The following is a 26,830-nucleotide window of genomic DNA, read 5'->3' on the forward strand; positions in this document are numbered from 1 at the left end:
ACTTCCAACACATGTAATGTCATGGGGATCCATCCAGAAATTTTGCCTCATCTCCAAAGAATCTATTTTAGAAAACACAATCAAAGTTCCTGTCCCATTTTTAATAAGGTTATGAAATAGCCCATGGTCAGTCTATCCATTTATGAAGCTACAGACCCATAAGAATTTAACTCTTGGTCTAAATGTCTATGGAGACTCTCAATCATCCAGGTCATGGTTGTCCCAAAGGTGCTTTTTCAAAAGGCAACAATACCAATGAAGAAGATAAATAACAGCTCACAAAAGAAACCAGCATGGCTGCATAAAGAACTCTCTGACAAATTGAAAGATAAAAAAGTTAAGTACAAAAAGTGGAAAGAGGGGGGACATAACTAAGGCAGAATATCAGCAAATAGCCCAACCCTGTAAAGATGAAGTAAGGAAAGCTAAGGCTCATTCCCTTTCCCTGTTTTATTTGTAAGCCGCCCAGAGTCCTTCAGGAGTGGGCGGCATACAAAACTAATAAAACAAACAAACAAACAAACAATGAAGAAAGGCTTGCCACAAAAGTAAAAAATAACAAAAAAGGCTTCTTCCAACATGTTAAAAACAAGAAAAAGGTTAAGGAAACAATTGGTCCATTGCTGGGAGAAAGTGGCAAGAAGGTGACAAGCAACAGGGACAAAAGCAGAACTATTTAACTCATTTTTTGCATCTGTCTTTACACAAAGGGATAACACAGTCCAACCTATCAAAAACAGCACCACAAAAACCAGATTAGGAACACAAATTGAAATAGGGAAGTAAATGGTAAGTGAGCACCTGTCTACCCTAGACGAGTTCAATTCACCAGGACCAGACTGATTACACCCCAGGGTTCTGAAAGAACTGGCAGATGAGATCTCAGAACCACTGAACTATATCTTTCAGAGATCCTGGAGCACCAGGGAACAGCCAGAGGACTGGAAAAGAGCTGATGTGGTTCCCATCTTCAAAAAAGGAAAAAAAAAAATAGATCCAGGAAACTATAGACCTATCAGCCTGACCTCAATACCAGGAAAGATTCTAGAAAAGATAATCAAGCAACGAATTAGCGAACACCTAGAAGTAAACAAAGTAATAGCCAAAAGCCATGCCTTCCTTAGTATGAAAAAAGATCTGCACATAAATATTTCAGTAGACATTATATCAGACAGTCCCTGTTATTAATATGGAACAAAATTAAACATGACCAGTACACCAAAATACCCATTTGGCTATCTACCATGGAAGCATACATACATCCAAATTTAATTAATATGGAAAATATAGTTACATATAAAGAGTTATTGAACAGACAGGGGGAGATTAAAACTAGATCAAAATTGACATCACAAGGAATACAAGTAGAATGGTGGTCTTATTTACAGATACAGTCAAGGTTTGCACAGGATAGGAAGAAGGAAGGTATTGCCAAAGACTACACAACATTAGATAAACTTTTGATACAGACAGAAAACAGGCTGATCAAAGTGTTGTATAGATTTTTGTTGGAATACAAGCTAGAGGAGGAACATGTCATAGAAACTATGGTCGCCTGGGCGAAAAATTTTGGTTACAATGTGGAATTGGCTAAGTGGGAAAAACTTTGGATACTTAATCAGAAACTAACAATGGTTACGGCGTATAAAGAAAATCTTTATAAGATTTTCTACAGATGGCATCTCCCGCCAGCACGGCTCTCCAAAATGTTTAAAACTTTGGGTCCAAATTGTTGGAAGTGTAAAAAAACACCAGGCACTTTTTATCATATGTGGTGGATGTGCAGTAAGGCAAAAAAAATTATTGGAAAATTATTCAATCATGGTTAGAACAAATGGTGGGAGACCAAATCTTGTTTAAACCGGAAATTTTTTTCCTAGATATAATACCGGAGGGGTTTAAGAAATATACACTTTATTTAATTATACATGTACTAACTGCGGCGCGCATAACTTATGCACAATATTGGAAAAAAGAAAATACACCATCAGAGCTAGATATAATCAGAAAAGTGTTGGCCTGTGCAAAAGCAGCTAGGTTCACTCTTGAATTTAAAAATAAAGGGGAATCAGAATATTTCGAAGTCTGGAACAGATTTTATGACTGGTATAAGACAAGGTGACAAGGCTGGAAGAAACTGTATATATTGTGATTGGACAGAAGGACAGATAATGTATTAAGTAGGCTAATTGTTAATGGTTGAGACTAGCTATATATAATGTGAATATATGGTCGCTTCGACTCCGCGGTACTGCATTGTTTTAAATGTAAAAATACTAAAAATATATTGGGAAAAAAAGTAATAGCCAAAAGCCAACATGGGTTTGTCAAAAACAGATCATGCCAGACTAATCTTATTGCATTCTCTGATGAAGTGACAAAATTAGTGGATCAGAGGAATACCGTCGATATAGTTTACTTGGACTTCAGTAAGGCATTTGATAAGGTAGATCATAACCTACTACTAGATAAAGTAGAAGAATGTGGGTTGGACAGCATCACCACCAGATGGATTCGTAAATGGCTGACCAACTGCACTCAACGTGTAGTCCTCAATGGACTGCATCTACATGGAGGGAAGTATGCAGTGGGGTACCCCAAGGCTCTGTTTTAGGCCCAGTACTCTTCAACATCTTCATCAATGATTTGGATGAGGGAATAAATTGGGAACTCATCAAATGTGCAGATGACACCAAGCTGGCAGGAATAGCCAACACTCCAGAAGACAGGCTTAAAGTACAGAAGGATCTTGACAAACCAGAACATTGGGCATTATCTAATAAAATTAAATTCAATGGTGAAAAGAGTAAGGTTTTACATTTAGGCAAGAAAAACAAAATTCACAGGTACAGTATATGTGGTACCTTGCTCAATAGTAGTAACTGTGAGAGGGATCTTGGAGTCCTAGTGGACAACCATTTAAATATGAGCCAGCAGTGTGCAGCAGCTGCCAAAAATGCCAACACAATTCTAGGCTACATAAACAGAGGGATAGAATCAAGATCATGTGAAGTGTTAATACCATTTTATAATGCCTTGGTAAGGCCACACTTGGAATACTGCATTCAGTTTTGGTTGCCATGATGTAGAAAAGATGTGGAGACTCTAGAAAGAGTGCAGAGTAGAGCAACAAAGATGATTAGGGGACTGGAGACTAAAACATATGAAGAACGGTAGCAGGAACTGGGTATGTCTAGTTTAATGAAAAGAAGGACTAGGGGAGACATGATAGCAGTGTTCCAATATCTCTGGGATTACCACAAAGAAGAGGGAATCAAACTATTCTCCAAGGCACCTGAGAGTAGAACAAGAAGCAATGGGTGGAAACTAATCAAGGAGAGAAGCAGCTTAGAAACTGAGGAGAAATTTCCTGACAGTTAGAATAATTAATCAGTGGAACAGCTTGCCTCCAGAAGTTGTGAATGCCCCAACACTGGAAGTCTTTAAGAAGATGTTGGATAGCCATTTATCTGGATCAGTATATAGTTTCCTGCCTAGGCAGGGGGTTGGACTAGAAGACCTCCAAGGTCCCTTCCAACTCTGCTATTGTATTGGACTTTGTTTTTCCTATAATATGTTTTGCTTCTCATCCAAGAAGCTTCTTGGATGAGAAGCAAAACATCTTAAAGGAAAAACAAAGTCCAGCAGCCTTTTGAAAAAGCACCTTTGGGTTAGCTCTTGATCAAATTTCAATTACTGGAAATACCAGTTACATTTGGGATGGGATCAGAACAAAACACAAAAGGTCATCTCACCTGCTTTGGATGATTCAGCGTACTAATATGGGACAAAAAAGGATCAACTTTCCTTGTTAGGGTACTTGGCTGAGAATACACAGGCCTCATGAAGGTGAAATCACTTCTGTCTGTCCCTGAAGAATGCCTGGATTTATGGGGCTGGCTATGGGAGTCTGCAGCCCTCAGTGTCACTTCCACGTTTTCCAGGGTACCATTCGAGTTGAGTTGCAGTTTAGGACTGGAGTATTTGAAAAGATCCTCGATAGGAGCATTGTTCGTGGTGTAAGAAAAATCTTTGTCTTTTCTTTTCCAAAAGCATTTTGCAGACAAGACAATTAAAGTAATGAGAGAGACAATGCTAACCACCACCAGAGCTATAATCAGATACAGTGTCAAATCATATTTTTCTTTGGGATTATTTAAGAACTCATGAGACTCTGAACTTTCCACAGATGCTTTTTCCTCTAGTGAGACCAAGATTGTAACAGTAGTGGACAAAGGTGGCTTTCCATGATCCTTTACAAGGACAAGGATTTTCTGTGCAAGAAGATCTGTTTCTTGGAAGCTTCGAACAGTCCGTATTTCCCCAGTGTATGGCGCCATTTGAAACAGGGAGGCATTCGTAGATTGGGGGAGTAAGGAGTAGGACAGCCAGGCATTATGACCAGAATCTATATCCACTGCTGTGACTTTTGTGACGACATAACCTACTGGTGCCAACAGAGGGATTCTCTGGAGTGCTGACAATTGCTGGCCAGTCACTGGATACAAAACAACAGGAGCATTATCATTCTGATCCAATATGAAGAGATGAACAGTAACACTGGAGCTTAGTATGGGTGTCCCAGCATCCTGCACAGTAACAAGGATTTGCAACACTTGAAGCATTTCATAATCAAAAGAATGTTGGGCATATATATTCCCATTATCTGGGTTGATATAAATAAAAGAAGAAAGGAGAGCATCTTGGACCTGATTTCCAGCCACTGAGTAAGTGAGCCGGGAATTATCACCCTCATCAGGATCAGAGGCAGATACAGTGCACAACAGAGAGCCAGGTGCATTGTTCTCTTTCAAGAAGGAGTTGTAGAAATGCTGAGAGAAGGATGGTGTATTATCATTGACATCTGAAATGTTCAACAAGACAGTCAAATCTGTAGTTAGAGGTGGAATTCCTGAGTCTTGGGCAGTGAGCTTTATAGTATATTGAGAGACTGTTTCTCTATCCAGCTTTGCATGTGCAATTAAGGAAAAATGATTTTCAAATGATTTAATTTTAAAGGGTAAGTTCGTTGGTATTTGCAAGCTTACTTTTCCATTGTCACCTGAATCTTGATCTCGCACACTGAAAAGCCCCACCACTGTTTCTAAAGGTGTATTTTCTGGCAGTGGATTTACCAAGGAGGTAAGCAGAATATCTGGGCAATGATCATTTTCATCTTCAACTTCTATTTGGATAACACAGTGGCCTTCCATCTGTGGTATGCCCTTGTCTCTGGCTCTTATGTGAAGTTCATAAAATTGGGATTCTTCGAAATCCACAACTCCTTGAATATAGATCTCACCTGTTTGGGGATCTAAACCAAACAATGTCTGGATGGAATCTGATGTCTGGATTCCAAAAAAATACTGTATTTCCCCATTAGAACCTGCATCAGGATCAGTTGCATTGAGTTTAAAAATTAAAGAGCCTACAGGAATGTTTTCCAAGAAATGTATCTTGTACACAGGCAAATCAAATGTTGGCTCATTATCATTATTGTCAAGGACCACAATGGTGAGCTGACTTGTTCCTGACAGGACAGGGTCCCCTCCATCATAGGCAGTCAAAATCAGCTGATGTTCTGATTGCTTTTCTCTATCCAAAGGCTGGTCTAGCACCAGTTCAGGTAAAAGCTTGCCATCGTTCACATTCTTTGTATCAAGTATGAAATGAGGATTGGGACTGAGCTGGTAGGCACTGACTGCATTGGTCCCAACATCTGCATCATATGCACTCTTGAGTGGGAACTGTGATCCTGTAGCAGCAGATTCTGCCACCCTCAATACAAGCCAGGGAGTGATGAAATTGGGTGAATTGTCATTCAAATCCAGAATCTCTACCTCCAGGTGAAAGAGTTCCAAGGGATTTTCAATTACTACTTGCACAGGCAGGATGCACAGTGAGCTATCTCCACAGAGAGTCTCTCGATCTATCTTTTCATTCACCATCAGAGCACCACTGTCCAAGTTAATTGCAAAGTACCTCTTACTTTCCTCAGAGCCCAGCCAAAGCCTACGACTTGAAAGATCTGCCAGTGTTAAGCCCAGGTCATGTGCCACCTCTCCCACCATGGTCCCCAGCTTTGATTCCTCCACAACAGAATAGCGGATCTGTTCTGTAATCAACACCCAGTTGAATAATAAAAATAAGCCCAGTACTTGCCATTTGCAAGAGAGTTCCCAGGTCAATTGTGGCTCCATCTCAGAAAATCTTCTTGTAGTTTCCCATTTATCAAGAGATTTTTCAAGACCTGGATGAGTTCTGTTGATAAAATCCCTCTCCTTTCCAAATGAATATAAGTAGCTTTTGATCTTGCTCAGCTGCAACAACGTTAGTCAGAAAGGTGAGGGGGTGGATTAGGGGAGGGAAACTGAATTACAGCCATGAGGGAGGAAGAAAGTCAAGGCGAAAAGACTAGATCCCTTCCTTCCATCAGAAATCTGATCAGCAGCTGAATAGAGGATTATTCCATATAGTCTTTACCACTGACAGTACCACCTACACCTTTACAGTAGCAGCAACATGCAGAGTTGAGATAGCACCCAATGAAGCAGGCTGGTTCGTCACTGGTTTTGGCAGCTATGTTTAGCAGCTCAGATTCTTGTTCTCAAGGAAACGGCACATCCGGCAAGCATGAACAGTACAAATTTTCATTGTTTACATTCTCTAGATTGTTCCATTGCATCTGAACAAATAAGAAAGTCTCTTTATCCAGAATGATAATATTCCAAAGTAATCTGATTTTCCATTTGTATTAAAAGTAGTACAAGGAGGAAAAGAAAAGAACTTTCCTTCCTTCCTTCCTTCCATCCATCCATCCATCCATCCATCCATCCATCCATCCATCCATCCATCCATCCATCCATCCATCCATACATACATACATACATACATACATACATACATACATACATACATACATACCAGGGGTGGGTTTCAACCGGTTCGCGGCGGTCCTTGTGAACCGGTTGGTCGGCAAACCCGGAACTAAGTAAGTTCCGGGAACGGCAAAGGGTCCACCCGCCCGCGCTCCTTACCCGTTTTTGATGAGTTCTGTGCTTCCATGCATGCGCAGGACGCATACAGCGCCTGCGCGATCCTCCAGGAGCAGCTGGAGCATTGCACAGACGCTAGTACGCATGTGTGCACCGCGTGCATGCACGAGGACGCCACCGAACCGGTTGGAACGGGGCGAGAAACCCACCCCTGATACATACATACATACATAATATGGTCTGCTTGTTTTTGGCTCAGCATGATGTGTGAACCTGCCCACTGCAACATACCATTAAGTCTAAGCCTGGGTTAGTATTATGTACTGTATGAATGGACACATTCTATGTCAACATAAGACATCCAATTATACAAATAATCTCTTCTTCTGTGTTTTGTTTTCTTATTTACTTCTGGAAAATTACCCAACAAAATTTCTTTTGTAACAGAAACCAATTGTTGAAATTTAACCTAATATATGTAGTCCTCAATTTACAACAGTTTGTTTAGTGACCATTCAAAGTTACAATAGAACTGAAAAAAGGACTTACCACCATTTTCCACACTTATGACCATTGCAGCATCTCCATAGTCACATAATCAAAATTTGGATGATTGGCAACTGACATGTATTTCTGATAGCTGCAGTGTCCCAGCGTCATATGATCACATTTTTTGATCTTCTGACAAGCAAAGTCAATGGGGAAGTCAGATTCACTTACAAATGTGTTACTAATTTAATAACTGCAATGATTCACTTAACAACTGTGGCAATAAAGGTTGTAAAATGGCGCAAAAGTCACTTAACAAATGTCTCACTTAGCAACATAAATTTTGGGCTCAGTTATGGTTATAAGTTGAAGACTATTGGTACCTATGTTCCCATTAATTAAAAACATTACTTCTTATCAAATCTTTGAGTCTTTTTAGACTTATTTTAAAATATTTTAAAGAACTGTTTAACACAAAAATCTCTCCCAAAGAATTTTTAATTTGTAAGATGTCCATTTTAATACAAAACCTGTTTCACATGGCTTTAGTCATCATTTTCAACATTAAGACATCCAAATCAAAACTACTACTACCCAAAGAAAAACATTTCATATCACATTTCATTTGCCTTTTGGAAAAGGCAGCTAGCTGGAAGAGTACCTATTGCTAATATACCCCTATATTATATGACTGACTGCTCATATCTCATGTTTCTTCCTTCTGAAGAATGAGTCATGTCAGATCTTTGGAGACTACATGGAAAAATACTTCTAATTTTCATAGTTTTATTAAATTATAATATAACATACAAAAAGAATACAAAAGCAAATATTAGGTAAATTAGGAAAGGAAAAAGGGAAGTGGATAGTGGGGGAAAGCAAGGGAAAAATAAAAAAGGGAGACACTGATTTCCGACTCCTTTGGTGCAGTAAAATAAGGCATTAAGATCTATCCTCAACTTTTTACTTTTTCATAATAATAGAAACTAGCCATTTCTAAAACTATATGGAAAAATACCTCTAATGAAAACTGAAGGAAATTAATCTTTTACTCTATGGAGTCAAGCATGTTGAGACAACATCAATGTTTTTCCATTTAAATGGATTTTTTTTTCTTTCAGGTATTGGACCAAGCCATATCAGATATCTTATTTTCAATCTTTAAATCACTTCAAGTTTAAATATATATAAAGAAAAACGTACAAAGTGCCAAGATTGCCGGCAGAATAGAATAGCAATAGCACTTAGACTTATATATCACTTTGTAGTGCTTTACAGCCCTCTCTAATCGGTTTACAGAATCAGCATATTGCCCCCAACAATCTGGGTCCTCATTTTACCAACCTCAGAAGGATGATAGGCTGTCAACCTTGAGCCGGTCAGAACTCCTGGAGTGAGCAGTGAATTAACCTGTAGTACTACATTCTAACTACTGTGCCACCATGGCTCCTCCTATTCATTGTGGATATAATTGCCATGCTGATATTTGAGATTAGATATCAAAATGGTTCTGGCTGACTTAAGTGAGATTTAGGATTTAACTGTAAACCTTTGGGAAGGCCATCTTATTCCAAAATAGTCTGTCTGATCTGACTCTCTCATGGAAAGGTTGAAATTTTGAAAATGCTTAGGATGTGTCTTGTTATAGCTTATAGCTTATAATAAATGCATGCATTCTGTTACTCTGGTGACCAAGGAAAGTCCTTGTCCTGAGAAAAGTATGGTTTCTTAGCTTGATGCCCACTTTGAGTTAATAGTATATCTTGAACTAGAAGTGAATCTATTGAATTTAGTCACTGAACATTCATTGTAGATGAATTTTAGTCACTGAAAATGCATCATAATGGATATTCCATTATACATTTGACCAAAGAATAAAAGCTGTGAAGTTTGAACAATACCAGGATTAAACAAATGCAAATATGGAAAATATTGATGTTCTCTCAGCACTTTTCTTAGTTAAAAGTTGTGATATAGGCTGTGAAAAATAGGACAAGTTATTATTGAGATCAGAGTGATTACACAGATACTGCTCTGAACTGAAAATCTTAAATCTGTAATCATTTATTATAACACTAGCTGGATACCTGTGCTTCACTACAAAACTGTAAGGAGTCCCAGGCTGCTCCTGAGTGAAGGAGTGGAACATCTACCAGTTTGAACTGAGGTAACGGAATGTGAGGCAACTGGCAGTTGGAACAGAATTCCTTTCAGGTGGGGAGGGGGAGTAGAATGTCTAAACTCCCAGCCCGCAGCCAGATGGATCGTGCGCTGGCCATGCCCACGTCCGGTTTAGCGAAGGGGTAGCATCAGAGCCTATTTACTATAAGGCAACTGAAAGTTATAAGAAATATTGATGATGTGATGGTCATTTTGAAAAATCCTTTCTTAGCGAGCACCTAGAAGCCAAGAGGAACATACATACATGCTGAATTACAGCTTTGTAGGCTTTGCAGTTCTGGAGATTTTGTGATGAGTGAGTGGTATTTGGCTTATATAGAGATAGATAGATATTGTGAAAGGGATTTTTTCCCCTCCAAAATCTTCCTTACTAACCCTGAGGAGCATTTCTGTGGTACAAAGAAGAACACTATTAGTATAATAGTAAACAAATAAACCTAATCAGTAATACCTCATCAGTTATGGAGGAATCTGGACCTGAAGTGAGGTGTGGAATTAAAAGACTGGCTAGTCTGGAATCACTGAAAGGGAGGAAGCAGCATAAAACAGACTGTCTTTAAACGTCAAAGTGCTTATCTAGTTCTCTAGTGAGTGCAATGAGTCTGATCAGATTCCTGTTAATAGGCAAGTATCAATAATCATACCATTCTGATCAACTACCTGTGTAGTTATAGTTCTGATTCCTTATGCCTGACATTAGTAATCATTAAGTTGTTCCTTGTTCATTGATCTTCTTGTGGATTTTGAAAAATGTCACTTACATCACCTTTTGAATTATTTATCTCCAAATTTGTAATCATAGCTGCAAATTCTCTGGTTGTTCTATGAAGTGTGAATGTTAAAGGAATACAGGTAGTTCTTAACTTATAACCACAATTTGAACCAGAATTTCTGTCCTAAGTTATTGCCGTCATAGCTCAAGTCAGACCTGTTCTTAGAACAATTTTTATGGTGGTTGTTAAGCAATCCAGTTTCTTCAATGGGGGTATTTTGCCAGAAATTGCCAAAAATGCCACAAATTGTGATCACATGACTACAGGATGTTGCAAAGTTGAAAATGTAGGCTGATTGCCAAATGGAGTTTACTAGGACAAGGCTGCCATGCAGAGGAAGGTAGACTTATGACTTATGACTACAATTGAACCCAAAATTTTGGTTGCTAAGCAAGCATGTTGTTAAGTGAGCTTCACCACATTTTACCCACATTTTACCCAATGCATGACATCTCTTGGTGAGTGACATCTAGTTGGCCATGCCAACCCAGTCACATGACCGCCAAGCCATGCCCACAAAATAGGCCACACCCACAGAATAGGTAGTAAAATTTTTGAAACCTACCACTGATTTACACCCATGTCAGTACTATCATCCTTTCTAAAGATCCCCTTTAAAATAAACACATCCCCCACAGAGATTAAGATTGGTGCTCTCTCTTAGGGTTCTGGAAGGTTTTGAAAACCTGTCTTTGGTCCCAGGCCTGGGGTTGATTCCAGTGGTGGGTTCCTACTGGTTCTGACTAGTTTGGCTGTACCAGTAGTGGTTTGGCAGCCTGGGCCGCTGGAACTGGCAGCAACCCAGGCCTGCCACGCCCCCAAGCCGGTTCTCCTTTGGTGGCACCATCTTGATTTTCAGTTCTGCGCATGCGCAGAACAATTTTCATTACAGAAATTTATTTTTTCCCATTTTTAAAAACACTTTGCGCATGCACATTTATCAACAATTGTGCATGTATGTGGAGCATGCACCTGGCATGTATGTAAGCAAAGCGAGCGTGAATACGCACAAATTTTCTGTGCAATGAACTGGCAGTAATGCCGGGAGCAACCTACCCTTGGTAGATTCTATTATTTGTTCAATGCTCCTTGTCTTATTTTGTTGATTTTGCTGTCCATTAGATTGTTTTAGTCTGGGCTGTCTGTTCGATTTTAATGCATTTAGTTTTTTTTATGTTTTTTTCTAATTTTGTATGCTATATAAATTGGAGAGCTTTTTAACCTTAAACGTTTAAGAGCAGAATGCTTTTTGAAGCAGCAATTTCAGAAATTTTTTTGGCAGATTTTATATATGGACTGCTGACTACCCTATGGCTGTCAAAGTAAACCAAGTGAGCATGCAAGACAGAGGTGGTATTCAGCAGGTTCTGGAGAACCGGTAGCAGAAATTTTGAGTAGTTCAGAGAACTGGTAAATACCACCACCAGACTGGCTTCGCCCCCATCTATTCTCTGCCTCCCAAAGCTGGGGCTGATCGGGAGGAAATGGAGATTTTGCAGTAACCTTCCCCTGGAGTGGGGAGGGAATGGAGATTTTACAGTATCCTTCCCCTGCCATGCCATGCCCACCAAGCCACGCCCACAGAACCGGTCGTAAAAAACTTTTGAATCCCACCACTGATGTGGTATATATTTTTATATATCTGTCATCTTAGAAAGTTATAACGGACACAGTGAAGTTTATTCCCTAACTCATGATTTTCCTGTTTTCTGATTTACTTTAGTTTAGTCAACAGTTAAGGATGTTTGAAGATTTATTTCAGTTTTGTGAAGAAGCTTCATTCAAACATACTTGGGAATTCTCAATATATGGGGTTATTATAGCAAAATTTTGTTTGTGGAGAGAGCATCTTTTGATAAAAAAAGATATCTCTGACTAGCTCACCTACTTCTTTTTGTAGAGAAAATATCCTCTGAAATCAAACTATAGATTTACTTTACTCTGTGAAACAATATCAAAAGGTTATCAAAACAAACACTCCACTGCTGGAAAATATATATTTTAAAAATATAGAACCACATTAATTATGCTGTGTAGACCTTCAGCAATTGTAGAAAAGGTTTGTCTCAGCAGGGAAAAAATTCTATTTAGGAATTCATTGATGTTTCTCAAGTGGATAGAGAAATAGAAATAGTAAAATGATATTATGGTCAGACAGCAATTATCATGCTAGCATTTAGACTCCACCAAGGCTATGTCCTCCAGACATGTCCAGAATTGGAAGGCTATTACTTTCTTAATCATTTCAGACAGAATGAACACATTTAAGATTATAAGGAAGTTACCCAGCTATGCCCGGTCAATTAAAGTTTTCTTTAATTATAACTCTGGGAAGAAAACATTCCTCCTCATAAGAAAACTTTCATTACTTTTCTTAACAATGGGGTCCAGGTCTCCTCTGGCAGCTTTAATCAACCAAAATGGGTGCAAAGTGAAAGAAGCTCCATCTCTCCAGTCATCTTGTGTACCTCCCTGAGATTCACAACACACAAACGGTTACCATGGTGACCTCCTGATCTCAAGTTGAGATGGAACTGAAGAAATATCTGCAAAGAATGTGGTAAATTACTCTTCTTCCCCAGCATCCTCGGGGAACAGCTATAAGACCGCATGAAGTGCAATGTTGGTTTCTTTTTTGAAGAGGCCAAGGAGGTGTGGAAACAACTGCATTGACTTCCATATTGTTACTTCAAATGGAGTTTAGTTTGTGGGATTAGTTTGTGGGATTCGTTCAGAGATTTTCTCCACATTCAAGTTGTCACCACTTCCACTTAATTGCCCTCATCTTCCTCCTGTAAGTGCCTTACTTGGCTCTACAAAAGGAATGAGAATCTTTATATAAATAATATTTTTTGACCCAACCATTTCCACACTCCAGAGATCTAGCAGGACATTGACAGTCTCACCAGAACAGGAAATAGGATCATCTCCAAGCACATTCTGGAAAATACTGGGATCTATCAGTAGCTGAAGCTAACTATTTTACTTCAAAGATTACTCCTGCAAACACACCAGCTATCATCCTAAAGTTGTCCAGAGGAGAACCTGCCCACGGGAATAGTGTTATTAAAAGGTTATCCAGCCAGGAATCAGGTATACTTGAACTAAGCACCAGTTCGAAAGACACAGATATCTATTCACAAGCAAGGCATTAACTGGAATAGGTCTATGATTAGCATGACAGACACAAGCTCCTTTTGAAAATCTACCATTATCCGTGAGTTAGCTCAAGAAGCAAGCAGAGAGAATCTCAACTTACTATACTGTCAGGCTGCCCTCCCCATCGCTTGTGCTGCAGTTTGCCACAATCCTGAGAGGGATGAGGGGTGTGGGGAGGAAAGGTGGCCTGCTGTAAAGGGGGAAAGACCACCGCAGAGGTGTCTCTATGGAGAAAAACTATACGTTAATAAGAGCCAACAAGCTTTGTTGTTGTTAGTTGTGAAGTCGTGTCCGACACATTACGACCCCATGGACAACACTGCCCATGGAGTTTTCATGGGAAAGATACTGGAGTGGGTCACCATTTCCTTCTCCAGTGGATCACGTTTTGTCAGAGCCCTCTGCTATGACCTGTCCATCTTGAATGGCCCTGCATAGCGTAGCTCATAGCTTCATTGAGCTACGCAAGCCCCTTCACCATGACAAGACAGTAATCCATGAAGGGGACAAGCTGTAGTCCCCTAGAGAAAAGCTATGATTCAAAACAGCAGCAGAGCACTTTGGTTTCATAAAAAACCTTGTACCTGATAAAACAGGTGGCCATCCCTGAATAAAGACATTGAGGCATATGTGGCTAGTATTCGCAGGGACAAAATGATGTCCAGGGAAGGTTCCTGGACTCCTACAATATGTGGTAAGATGCCAGGCTCCTTGGAAGGAGATATGTATGGACTTTATCAATTAACTTCCCAAAAGCTCGGAAAAATCAATTATTTGGGTCGTGACAGACCTGTTTTCCAAAAAACAGATGCACTTTATACCTTGCCCAAAGATCCCTTCAGCCAGTGCTCTAGCTAAATTTTTCGTACAGCATGTCTATGGCTACAAGCAGGGCGTTCCATTCACTTACAATTTTGGCAAGAATTTCTATAATTATTAGCAGAGACTCAGTAGTTCCCATCATCCACAGACTAATGGGACCTGTGAATAAACTAATGGGGTTCTAGAACAATATTTAAAATGTTTTATTAATTATCAGCAAGACAACTGGTCGGACCTCCTCCCATTTGCAAAAATGGCAATAATAACTCTGTTTAACTGGTTTCACCCCTTTTAAGGTGGCTATGGGGCAATAATTCATTGCTATGCCAAAACTGGCCCAAACATGCCCCAGACTGTCCACAAAGTGCTAGATGGCACATGTACTGCACACAAAAATCAAGCTGACAAATAATTTTCTAAACCAAAGGACTTTAAAGCAGGAGACAAAGTCTACCTTTCCACTAAATACCTCCAATCTCGGAAGAACTGAGACCCAAATACGTTGGTCCTTTTCCCATTTGTAAAATCACCAACCCTCTCACTGTACAGCTAACCCTTCCTAAAAACTCCAAACAAATCCATCCAGTATGTCATTGCAGCTTGTTAAAGCCAGCACTAAGTATGACTGGAGCCAGTAGCCCTTCCAGTCCCCACCCTGATAGAAGGGAAGCAGCATTTTGAAGTTAAAGACATTCTTGACTACTGCAAGCAGAGGGGGAAAATTCAATACCTTGTCACCTGGAAACATTTCCCCCCTTCTGAAATCGAATGGGTAGATGTATGGCATATGCGTGCACCTAAATTACTCCAGAGATTCCATAACCAATACCCACATACAGCACAGGACACAAACTAATCTCTCTTGAGAGACCGCCTCCTGCCAATTACCTCCTTTCGACCTATTAGATCGCACAGATTAGGCCTCCTCCGAGTTCCATCCGCCAGTCAGTGCCGACTGGCGACTACACGGAGGAGAGCCTTCTCAGTAGCAGCTCCGACCCTTTGGAACGATCTCCCTGTGGAGATTCGCACCCTCACCACTGTCCAGACCTTCCGCACAGCCCTTAAGATCTGGCTATCCCGTCAGGCCTGGGGATAAAAATTCTAATCTGCCCCACCCGAATGTTGAATGAAAGTTGCGTTTTATTGTTTTAATTTTTTTACTCACGTATTGTCTTATGTTTTGTCTTGCACTCCCCCTCCCGTGAATTGTAAGCCGCCCTGAGTCCCCTCAGGGAAAAGGGCGGCCTATAAATAATAAATAAAATCTAAATCTAAAAAAATCTTTATCTCTTGCTTTTCAGGACTAACATCCCTATGAAGGGAGGCAGCGTGTCAGGCTGACCTCCCCATTGCTTGTGCTGCAGCCTGCCACAATCCTGAGAGGGAGGGAGATGGGGGGGGGTTAAGAGTGCTTATTGTAAAAAGGGGCAGAAGTGGGGAGACCAGCACAAACAGGAAGCAGAGGTGTGAACCAGTTTCATCTGGTCCAGTTCAAGGATTTTGGGGCATCCATGACCTGGGATAGGAATGTTAACTGCTTCTCAAAGTGTTCTCAAAACATCCAGCTACCATCCTATTGGGCACTGGCGAACTGGTCAAAGGGGGGAAGGCGAAGGATTTGGAACAATGTAGCAGTTTACACGAGTTTTCTTCAGATCTGGCCTTGCTTTCACAGTATCCAGTTGTCTCTAGTAATAGAGCCTTGTAACCTTCTGATGGAGTCAAGCATCTTTCTTTCCTAGAAAGCCAGCTAGGGCAGGTCTGACAGATACTGATTTTGATAATAGTTTTACAGTTGCAGCAGTATGTATTTAAAACATTGATAATCTCTTAGATAGTCTAACAAGATGCAGTTGTTATACCTGAGTGTTTTTCAACCTTTTCATGACAATGAAACACCTTATAACTATTTCTTATGAAATAGGAGGAAGGGAGGAAAAATGAAAATAGCATACTATCAAATGATGGACAAAATATATGGTTGTCATTTTGGAACTCAAGCTGAAAATGAGTCAACAATCCTAAACTGTATCAACAGGGGCATAGCATCAGGGTCAAGAGTAGTAAATATGCTGTTCTAGCTGAGAGTGCCCTTTATTTGCCCTTAATTCTATGGTACCTTGCTTTAGAAAGGATTTTGCTATACCAAGGATTAGGAGTCAGCAAGTAAAAAAATTATGAGAAATGTTTGGAGGCATAGGTATGTTTAGGTGGGACAAAAGTTTTTGGAAAGACATGTTAGCTGTCTTCAAGAACCCAAAAACTATCATGTAGAAGATGGAGCAGAATTATTGAAAACTGTTCCAGACAAGATGAGAAGCAACAGGCTTAAATATCAAAGAAATAATTTTATTTTTGTTATTTGTATTTTGCCTTTCGTGGTAAACATGTCTAATACACATTCTTCTTCATATTTTCCCCAAACAACTATCCTATGTGGTAAGTTGGGCTGTATGAGAGAGTGATTGGCACAAAGTTACCCAGTGACTTTCATGGCTAAGGTGGGACTTGAATTCATGGTCTCTCACTTTCTAGCCTGATGCCTTAACCATTAGAACAATCTGCTCTTTAATTAGACATCTATTAGTTACAGTAGACATTGAAAAAATACTCTAGCAATGAGAGTCATTCAATAGACTGTCTCAAGGACTGGTGAACTCTCCTATCCTTGAAGTGTTTAAACACAGGATGAAAGGGCATCTATCAGGGCGCTCTAGTAAAATGAACATGCACTGTACAAGGATTGGAGTATAGATCTTCAAGCTCCCTTCCAGCCCTTCTCTGCATATGCAAACACTCATATGACTCAATACACAACAGAATGGGTAGGCCTCCCAAATAGAAAACTCCTGCTTAAAAACCACTGGTTGATACCTATTTAGTTTCCCTAAAACTAACTTGGGGGGGGGGGAAACACCTCAGGAATCTCTCACAATAATGAGATAAGAAATGGACCTCTAAAATAACCATAAGATCAATACAATAATTCAACAAAATAAAATAATTAAAACATTGTTAGGAAAACAACAAACATATAACTTTTGAGAATTGGAATAAACTAACAAAAAGGAAATGGGTACATTCCAGCATTACCCATTTTTTAATTTGCCTAATTTGTTTATACAAAATTTTCCTCTCCTATTTTGAGGTCAATTTCCGATCCATATAATCTTACTAACATTGCATAAACAAAACTTGCAAAATTAAAATGGAGGAAAGCAAAGCAAAATGAAGGAGAAGGCAGAGAGGGAGGAGGAGGAGGAAGAGAAGTTTTTTAAAAGATGAAAACCCAAAGCCCTCTACTTTCCTGTACCACCCCTTTCCCAGCCGCTCAAATTACCCTGCAACATAAACCAAAAATTGCTGCCTACTTCTGTCGCTGCGATCTAAAACAATGTATGTGTTTTTTCTCTTCACCAATGATTTGCTGGCCTGCAACTTGGCTGCTGGGAGGGAGGAAGCTAAACTGACTGGAAGCTCTTTGTTTCTACCAACCTATTTCATCCCGAATCTGTGTGCAATTAAGATTACAGTATTCCAGTTCAGTAATCCAACTGCCTAATAAGAAAACGCTGAAATTCACTTCAAGCTTGGGTCACCTCCCAATTTTGGATCACAATGACCATTTGCAGCTTAATGGTACAACATGCTTAAGATTCTTTCAACATAGATATGGTAGAGCATACTTGGTGGTTATCTGCAACTCTGTGCAAGGCAGTATTTTCTGGCTAAGAGGGACAGATGACATTATGTCCAATATAGGTAGTTCTCAACTTACAACCATTCATTTAGCGACCATTTGAAGTTACCCAACCACTGAAAAAGTGACATTAACATTTTTCTCAATTGCTGCAGCATCCCCATGATCATGTGATCCAAATTTGAATGGCAAGAAATTTTGGTAAGAAATGTCGCAAAACTCACTTAACAACTGTCTTTCTTAGTAACTGAAGTTTGGGACTCAATTGCGGTCGTAAGCTGAGGACTAGGTGTATTTCAAGGGGATACAACATTATCCTAGTGCTATATTATCTCCACCAATTTTCAGATGTAGTAATTTTTAAATCAAAAAAATGTTTTTTTTATTATCAGAGAGGTTTTGTTGCCATCACACCTTCCTTTATTATAATCTTAATAGGCACACCTCCCCTAAAAAGAAGACACAAAAAATAATGAAAACTTTACAAAATGAAACTTTAGGAAAGGTGGATTTATTGCAATGATGTCACATGGTTTGGAAAACCTTTGTCTATTCTGTACTCTAATTCCCATTTTGTGAACATTTGTGTCAGAACTATACCACTTTAACTGTGGGTGGATTCTGAATATAGTTCTTCTAGATAATTATTGGTTTGCCTGCAGAATCTCACACTTATTAGCAGTTTTCACAAAAGGAGTTTTTCTACTCTATGTAATATTTTTTTTGTTTTTCTTATCTTTAAACCTAAACATTTACCAGCTTTCATTCAGCCATGCTTCTGAAGACAAGGGGGAAGAGATGAGCTGTAGAGTATTAACGGGAATTCACAATGGCCCCTCCCCCTCCATTTCAATTAACTATTTCATTTCCAGATGAAATCAGAGCATATCTAAAAGCTGCAATCATCTTTCTGTCTCCTGGTAATAGTGCAGGCAGTTAAGAATTGATCTTCCTTAGTTAGATGTTAGTAATTGGGCAGGGGGAGAACAAAGTATGGTATCTTGTACCTTTTCTATTTAAGCCAATGATAATCTTTTTGATTGCAGTGGCAAAAGTATCCTCTCGCAATAAACAAACATGCCACTGAAGTTACAACTTAAAAGATAAATGGTAGGAACGCATAACTTCTACATGTAGATTTTCTACTGAATCACCATGGTGATGGATATGCAGTGTTCAAGAAGATTCATTTCCATTTTTTAATAATCAATTTTGTCTCCCTTTCCCCAAATACAGCCTAGCAGAGATGATTTTTTTTTTGTTAATCACATGACAAATGAATCATTTTGGTGAGGGGAGAATTAGTTAGCAAAATACTTTGGTTTTTTTTTCTTTTCAGTGGTTATAACTGAACAAAACAGTTCCATTCTATTTTAAGAACAGAAATAATTTTTATCACTTGCAGAATTTTGTTTTTTTCATGCAGGGAGACAGAATGAACAATATGGGTTTAAAAGGGCTGCAGCTCCATTTCTCTAAATAGCTCAGATTATCATTGTCTGGAAGTGCAAGTATTTCTAGCCTTCAAATAAAAACAAAAACAGGACATACAGAGATCCTGCCTCTGAAAGACTCACTACTACTGTTTTTCAGCTGGTTTATGCAATGAAGTTCAGCTTGTCTTGACAATGGGTATATCTATAACCATACTAATTCATAATTTGTTCTAATTATGGGGTGATGAATAGGTTATGATGCCCTGTTTGTTCATAATGACGAAGCAGACTTCCTGCTTCATCTTGATTTACATTCCTAATGAAAGATTACAAGCTGTAAAAAATCAGATTTAGCTGTAAAGGATCCTTTCTAAGGCCATCATAACTCCAAATGGTTAAATGATCTCGTAAGTAAGGGCCTACCTGTATAGCATAATGATTAAGCCAATCCTAACCCTTCGTGCGATGTGTATCTGTCTGCTCCAGTTCTGTTAGACAGCCTATTTGAGGCCACAGTATGAGCTGTGATTCTACCTCTATGTCTGTCTATCTACCTGACAAACATTCTATGTAAGTTTTTATTTCTTATGCCTGTAGGCCAGCAGCTATAAAGCAGTAAATGAGAGCTTGTTTTTTGAGACCCTGTCAAGGATTCAGGAAGAAAGCTGTGACAAAACTACATGAACTGTCCAGATAATCATCAGAATTTGATCTCTGCTCACATATGTCCTTTTACCACAAAATAACTCATTCTTTTGTTTCAGGAAAAGCACAAAAGAAAGTTCCACCAAAAACACAGCTTTAATCATGCATAAATTTTGCTTGGTTATACCTAAAATAGCTTTCTTTGTGTGTCCTACATTTGTACCTGCAAGAACTTCATTTAGGAGTAAAATAAGCCCAGTATCCCACTGTGTGAGTTCATCTGCAACCTGGACTAGACACAGGTTGACTATCTGAGTGAGAAAATCACCTTTGTGCTAAAAGGGCCTCCAGGCCCACCTCTTTGCATTAGCCAGACACAGGGAGGCATTCTTGGTGGCCCTTTCTTCTCTTTAATCTATACAACCATGTTTTTCACCCTCATCTTGGAACAACAAAGAAAAATAGGTCCCTTTAAATACAGGGTTATTACCGGCTATTTAAACTTCACCTATTCTGGACCTCAACCCTCTAATGATTCCATCAAGCGTCCTGTGAAAAATGAAAGTAGCTAGGGACCTGGAGCTATTGTTTTATTCAAGATTCTCTCTTACCTTCCTTCCCTGAGATTGTGTATCTTCCTGACAGTTTGGAGTCCTAGAAAGCTCAAGAGTTGGGCACCATAGTGATATTTTAAAGGAGGCCAAAAGACAATTTGTCAAGCTACTTTAAACGTAATTGCAGTGAAACCTAATGGCTGGTTGATTTTGGGCCAGTCATTCTCTCCTGGTCCCCTTTCTTATAAGGTTGTTATGAGCAAAATAGGAGGAGGAAGGAGAATTATGTATGTTCCCTACCTTGAGTTATTTCTAAAAATAATAAAGCTAGGATAAAAATAAACATTCTGCTGTTTGTTCTATTATATTTCTTGGTGGTTGATAGTTTTTTTTTACAGTTCTACTTCTATGACTACTCATATTTTTCATGTGCTATGTGATTCCTCCATAATCTCCCAAGATAAAAGAAAGTTGCATATGCCATTCAATAACATCCTGTCTTGGGAAAATGTAAAATGTTGCAGAAAGATTCCCTTTAATTTTTTTGGAAAACCACCCAAGCAATACAGCCTTCATAATTCTTCCAATTAGTATTTAGTCCATTTGCTTGTACAATATACGCATAATATCTTTACATGAACTGCTATTTCATGGTTTCTAGAACTGCTTATCCTTTTTAAATTAAATGTGAGGTTAATTAATCAAGGCTTGTGTATACAGAGTCCTAAAAGATTAACATGGATATGAGTTAGCACAAGGCAACTCACAAGGCAACTGCATGAATTCCTCACCATCGTACAATATAAAAAAAATAACAAGAGCAGGATATAGGAACTCAACAGGAATTCAAATTCTAAATTATTATCTTACAATGTGCACCACAGAAAGAGAATGGAAGAAAAAGAACAAGCTTCACAGATACTGACATATTTCAGGAAAGAAAAAAAAGACTATTATTAAGTTAATTTAGGCTCAGAACTGAGTTTTCCAGACATAGATGGAAAAGGACAAACATACATTACCTCAGAGGGCACTAGCAGTCTGCTACTAGTACTTATCTGGTTGTACATCGCAGGATCACATCTTGTAACAGTACTTTGATGACTCCCTATAGTACTGGGAGCAAAAGGCATTTTGTATAGAAGATCGCTCTGGCAAGAGTCAGTGGTAAGGAACTGGTGGTAGAAATCTGGAGGAAAAACCCCACTCCGCACAGTATCAACATGGTTAAAAAGTTCTGGGGTTCTATAAAGGTTGCTCCTGGAGGCCTTAAAGATATCCTTGGATTGCCTCCATTTGTAAAATTTATAAGAGCCTACTCCAACCACTGTGACAAAGAAGGCCACAGATATTAGAATAATAGCAAGGATCAAGTAGAAAGTCAAGTGTTTCTTTGATTGTGGTGTGGTAGACACTACTGTAAAGTCTGTCAGTGTCTCCCTGGATGTCTCTGCTATTGTTACAATAAGGGTTGCAGTGGAGGACAATGCTGGTTCTCCATGATCTTTTATTAAAATTATTAAAGTTTGCTTGTGAGAATCTTCTTCTTGTAGTGAGCGGGTTGTTGTTATCTCCCCAGAATACAAGCCCACAGCAAAGAGTCCTGGGTCAGTGGCTTCATGAAGTACATAGGAAAGCCAAGCATTATAACCAGCATCTGCATCCCAGGCCACAATTTTGGTAACCAGATATCCAGGACTGACTGTGGACACTACTTTTGAAAACAAAGAATTGTTACCTGAAGTTGGATATAAGACCCTGGGTACATTGTCATTTTGATCTGTGACAAAAATATTGATTGTGACGTTGGTGGCAAGGGGTGGAAATCCTCCATCACGAACTTGTACCACTAGCCTGAACTCCATTATGTTTTCATAATCCAAAAGTGCTAGGACATAAATGGTACCATTCTCCCGGTTAATAGAAAAAAATCTGCTAACCTGATCTCTGTCATGTTTCTCATTTTCCAAGATAGAGTAAGAAAGACGGGAATTCCGGTCCAGATCTGGATCAGAGGCACTAATATTAAAAATAATAGCCCCTGGAAAGTTATTTTCCTCCACATACACATCATAGAAAGATAGTGGGAATGTAGGGGGATTGTCATTTATATCAGACACTTTAACAAATATTTGTTTTTTTTCCATGAGAGAGGGTGAGCCAGCATCCTTAGCAGTAATTGTGATATTATACTCAGAAGTAATTTCCCTGTCCAGTGGTTCTTTCGTTTGCAATGTGTAGTAGTTTTTAAGTGAAGAGCTAAGGACAAAAGGAGTGCCAAAAGGTATAAAACAGTTTACAAGGCCATTATCACCAGAGTCCTGATCTGTGACACTTAGCAAAGCAATTACTGTTCCTGGAGCTGTGTCTTCTGGTACAGGGCTGTACACTGATGTCACGGTGATTTCTGGGAAGTTGTCATTGACATCAATAATTTCTACCAATACTTTGCAATGCGCCTCTGCAGGATTGGTGCCTTTATCTTTTGCCTGGACATAAATCTCATAAAATTTGATTTCTTCAAAATCCAGCAATCCATTGAGCCTCAGTTCTCCAGTATCAGAGTCTAAAACAAAAAGCTGCCGAACTCTAGCAGGAGTGTGACTGCTGAAGGAGTAAATTATTTCTCCATTAGGGCCCTCATCCAGATCAAAAGCTCTTGTTCTGGCCACCAAAGTGTTTAAGGGTGTGTCCTCTCTCACGCTGGCTTTGTAAATAGATTGATTGAAGATAGGGACGTTGTCATTTGCATCTAGGACATCAATGAGTACCTGCAAGGTAGCAGATCTAGGTGGATTTCCTCCATCCAGAGCTGTGAGAATCAGTAGGATTTCTTTTTGCTGCTCCCTATCCAGTGTCTTCTCCAGCACTAACTCTGCATATTTTGTATTATCTCCTCCAGTCTGTACGTTCAATGCGTAGTGCTGATTGGAGCTGAGCTGGTAAGTCTGTAAAGAGTTAATTCCCACATCGGGGTCCTGTGCGCTCTCCAAAGGAAAACGTGCTCCAGGTGACACTGACTCGCTGATTTCCAGTCTCATTTGTTTGCTCGGGAAAACTGGGTCATTGTCGTTGATGTCTTGGACTTCCACAGCTACGCCGTAGAGCTCCAGGGGGTTTTCCGCGATGATTTGCAGGCTTAGGACACAAGGAGAGAGAGTCGCACAAAGTTCCTCCCTGTCGATTCTCTCATTGACTAGCAACTTTCCAGTATTGAGATCTGCTTCGAAGTATTTTCTGCTGCCTCCCGACACAACCCGAAGATTTCGAGCTCGTAACTGCCGGAGATCTAAGCCCAGGTCAAGCACTACATTTCCTACCAACGAGTTCTTCGGCATTTCCTCGGGAATTGTATAGCGGATGAATGCAAAAGCCCAATCCGAGACACCCAGCCAAAGCCCCAGTAATTGCAGCCATTGTGTTACCCATCGGTTCTTTCCAGCAGCGCCGTTCATCTCACGAGGGAGGGACAGCTCGTTGCTTTGTAAAGTTTGTTTGAGTTTTCCTTTAAAAGTTTTCAGCCCGCAGTTTCATATTGCTGCAACTCTGCATCTTCCGGACATTGGTTTTGAGGAGTTTTAGAGCCGGGCATTGTTTTCTCGGTACATAACAGTGGGATTCTTTTCTTCTCCACTCCGTCTGCCGCGCTCTCGCTCTCTCAAACTCGGGCGACGTCCCAGTTCTCACAGTATTCCCATCGAACATCGTTGGGTCAACAGCGGCGCGCAGAGTCCTGGCCAATAACTGCAGCAGCATTGCTCCCCGGCTTGGTGCCGCTGCTGTTGGTCCTGCGTGAGACACCAGCCTCTTGATTTCCTGCTTCTGAGCCTAGGGGACTAAATCCAAGCAGCACCTGTTGCAGATTAGTGGCTGTAAGTTGTTCGTAGTGTGTGGATCGCAGGGGAAGAGAATAATATGTCTTCCTCTTCTCCGCTTGTCAGTAAATAGAAACTTCCTCATGGTACTCTGGAAAGGCAGATAGGAAGAAAGAGCAGGGAGAAGTTGGCTGACAGGGTTTATCGTTCCCTTTCCTTTGAGCTAACAGCACCAAAACACAAAGAAATTGATGGAGTGATCATACCAGCTATAATTGTAGGGCCATTCGATCCTTTTAAACTGCAGGGCCAGAGTGACTGGGTGGCAGCCAAATTGATAGACACAGGGTGGGGTGCCCAGATATATCTCCTCCAGGCCTTAGAGGAGTGGAAGCCACATTATTTCCTCACCATGTCTCCATGGAGGCTGCACCTGCCTAGTTTCTTTTTTCTTGCTCTTAGCAAATATTTAAGGGATGACTGAGGGGAGGGTGATAAGGAGACTAATACAACAAGGAGTGAAAAAGCTCAGGAATCTCACAAGTAATAGGATAAGAAATGGAACATTAAAATAAATACAAGGTCCATCAAATAATTCAACAAATTGCTGATCAATACCCAAAATGCATAGAAAACACCCAGATGTTGGGAAAATAACAAGCAGCAATCAAAAAATAGATGAAAGCCTATAATTTATAAAGTTCACTTTCACTTCCTTTCTCATATTATTTGAAAAAAGAAAATTTGTATGTACACTATGAATGTTTCGGGAACTACTTAAAAATAGTTTTACTTGACTTTTGCTTAAAATCAAAAGAAAAATAAATAAATTATATTTGTTGATTTGAATGTTTCCCCTTATTTTTGTGTAAATTCCCCATCCAAATCATCTTACTGATTTTGTGTGAACACAATACAAAACTAAAAATTGGGAGGGGGACATCAAAGCAAAAAGAGGGAAGAAAACAAAGCACTTGCTTTGCATATGTCCTTGGCACGGAGGGAGGTATTTGTGTGATGGTTTCTATCCTCTAGAACAGGTTGCAGTCCTTACAAGCAAGATTGACTCCTTGTGTTTTGCAGAAATAGTTTTTTTAAAAAGTCTTTTAATAGCCACTTGAGTGGGCCTATGAGGAATGTCTCAGCCCTTGAAATACAGATTCAAGGCTGACCAAACCCTCTGACCTTATTTTTACATTTTGTATGATTGGGGAACATAGAAGTCCCTCCATATTGCAATGAGTGAATGTATGTCAAGCGTAAATGAATGATGCCAGCTAGAACATGTATTGCTTCTAAGAATATGATGGAAGACAAGATTAAATATGTCACTTATTCTATGCCAGCCTTTTCTATTGATGACTTGTCTATTTCTGTGGCATTGTATCCCTCTTGGCCAGCCTGATTCTGGTGCCCCTATTAGTTAAAATAGATAGTGCTAGCAAGGTTTTTGGAATTTTTGGAGCCAGGTGAAATAAAATTATAAGAAAATAAATGCTAATACAGGGGAGCCTTTGCTTGTTGAGTAGTTATACCAGACTAAAATCACAGGTAGCAAAACGATTTCAACCTACCAAATCTTGAATCTCTAATATGATTCAAATTAGAGCCAATTCACATAGAATAAAATAGCACTATGGTGGTTATTGAAATATCAATCAAATTGCACAAAGGAAAGTATAAACTTTGAAGTTCTCCAGAAACTTCCATCAAGCATACCATAGAAGGTAGAAAGAAGAAGTAAGAAAGTTAAAAAATTAGGTCATATACTTCAGTTCAGTAAGTATTTCTCAGTCTTTGCAACTTTAAGATGAGTGGTTATCAATTCTCAGAATTCCCCAGGCAGAGAAACACTCAACTAAGGGGTCTCCAAGTTAACAACTAGAGAAACACAAATTTAAACCCATTTGTAGCTATAGAAGCTAAGAAATAATGAGCTAATACAGGTAGTCCTCAACTTTCAACCTGACAGTTTGAAATTACAACGGCACTGAAAAAAGTGACTTATGAACATTTTTCACACTTACAGCTATTGCAGAATCCCCATGGTCATGTGATTAAACTTCAGAGTGTTAATAAAAATTAGAAATTAATGAAAATTTTGTGATTCCTTACAAGAATCAAGATCAATAAAAAATCCACTCTTTTATCCCGTTTTAGTAGCTATGCCAATGAAACAGGAAGAACCATATTTGTCAGAAATACAAGCTCCATGGAGGGTTTTTTAAGATGAAAACAAGATTTAGATAAGCTGCAAT

At 39.4% G+C, this 26,830-nt stretch overlaps 2 protein-coding genes across 2 annotated transcripts in view; both read right to left on the minus strand.

The window, feature by feature from the left end:
- The window catches only part of LOC106552518 (uncharacterized), a 36,169-nt gene extending 29,544 nt beyond the window's left edge, over positions 1–6,625 (minus strand). Inside the window, exon 1 of the mRNA XM_014070814.2 lies at positions 3,756–6,625. Within this exon, the coding sequence (XP_013926289.2) occupies positions 3,756–6,200 (2,445 nt within the window). The 5' untranslated portion in view covers positions 6,201–6,625. The remainder of the gene's footprint in view (positions 1–3,755) is intronic.
- A 15,088-nt stretch (positions 6,626–21,713) lies between these two features.
- PCDHGC3 (protocadherin gamma subfamily C, 3) lies at positions 21,714–24,212 on the minus strand. The gene has a single exon (XM_014070813.2). It carries the CDS (start codon positions 24,210–24,212, stop codon positions 21,714–21,716), a length of 2,499 nt encoding a protein of 832 aa, XP_013926288.2.
- Between the last annotated feature and the right edge of the window lie 2,618 nt (positions 24,213–26,830).

Source organism: Thamnophis sirtalis, unplaced genomic scaffold (genome assembly GCF_051295495.1).
Source record: "Thamnophis sirtalis isolate CommonGarterSnake01/CBP01778 unplaced genomic scaffold, rThaSir2_p1.2 scaffold_8, whole genome shotgun sequence".
NCBI lineage: Eukaryota > Metazoa > Chordata > Lepidosauria > Squamata > Natricidae > Thamnophis > Thamnophis sirtalis.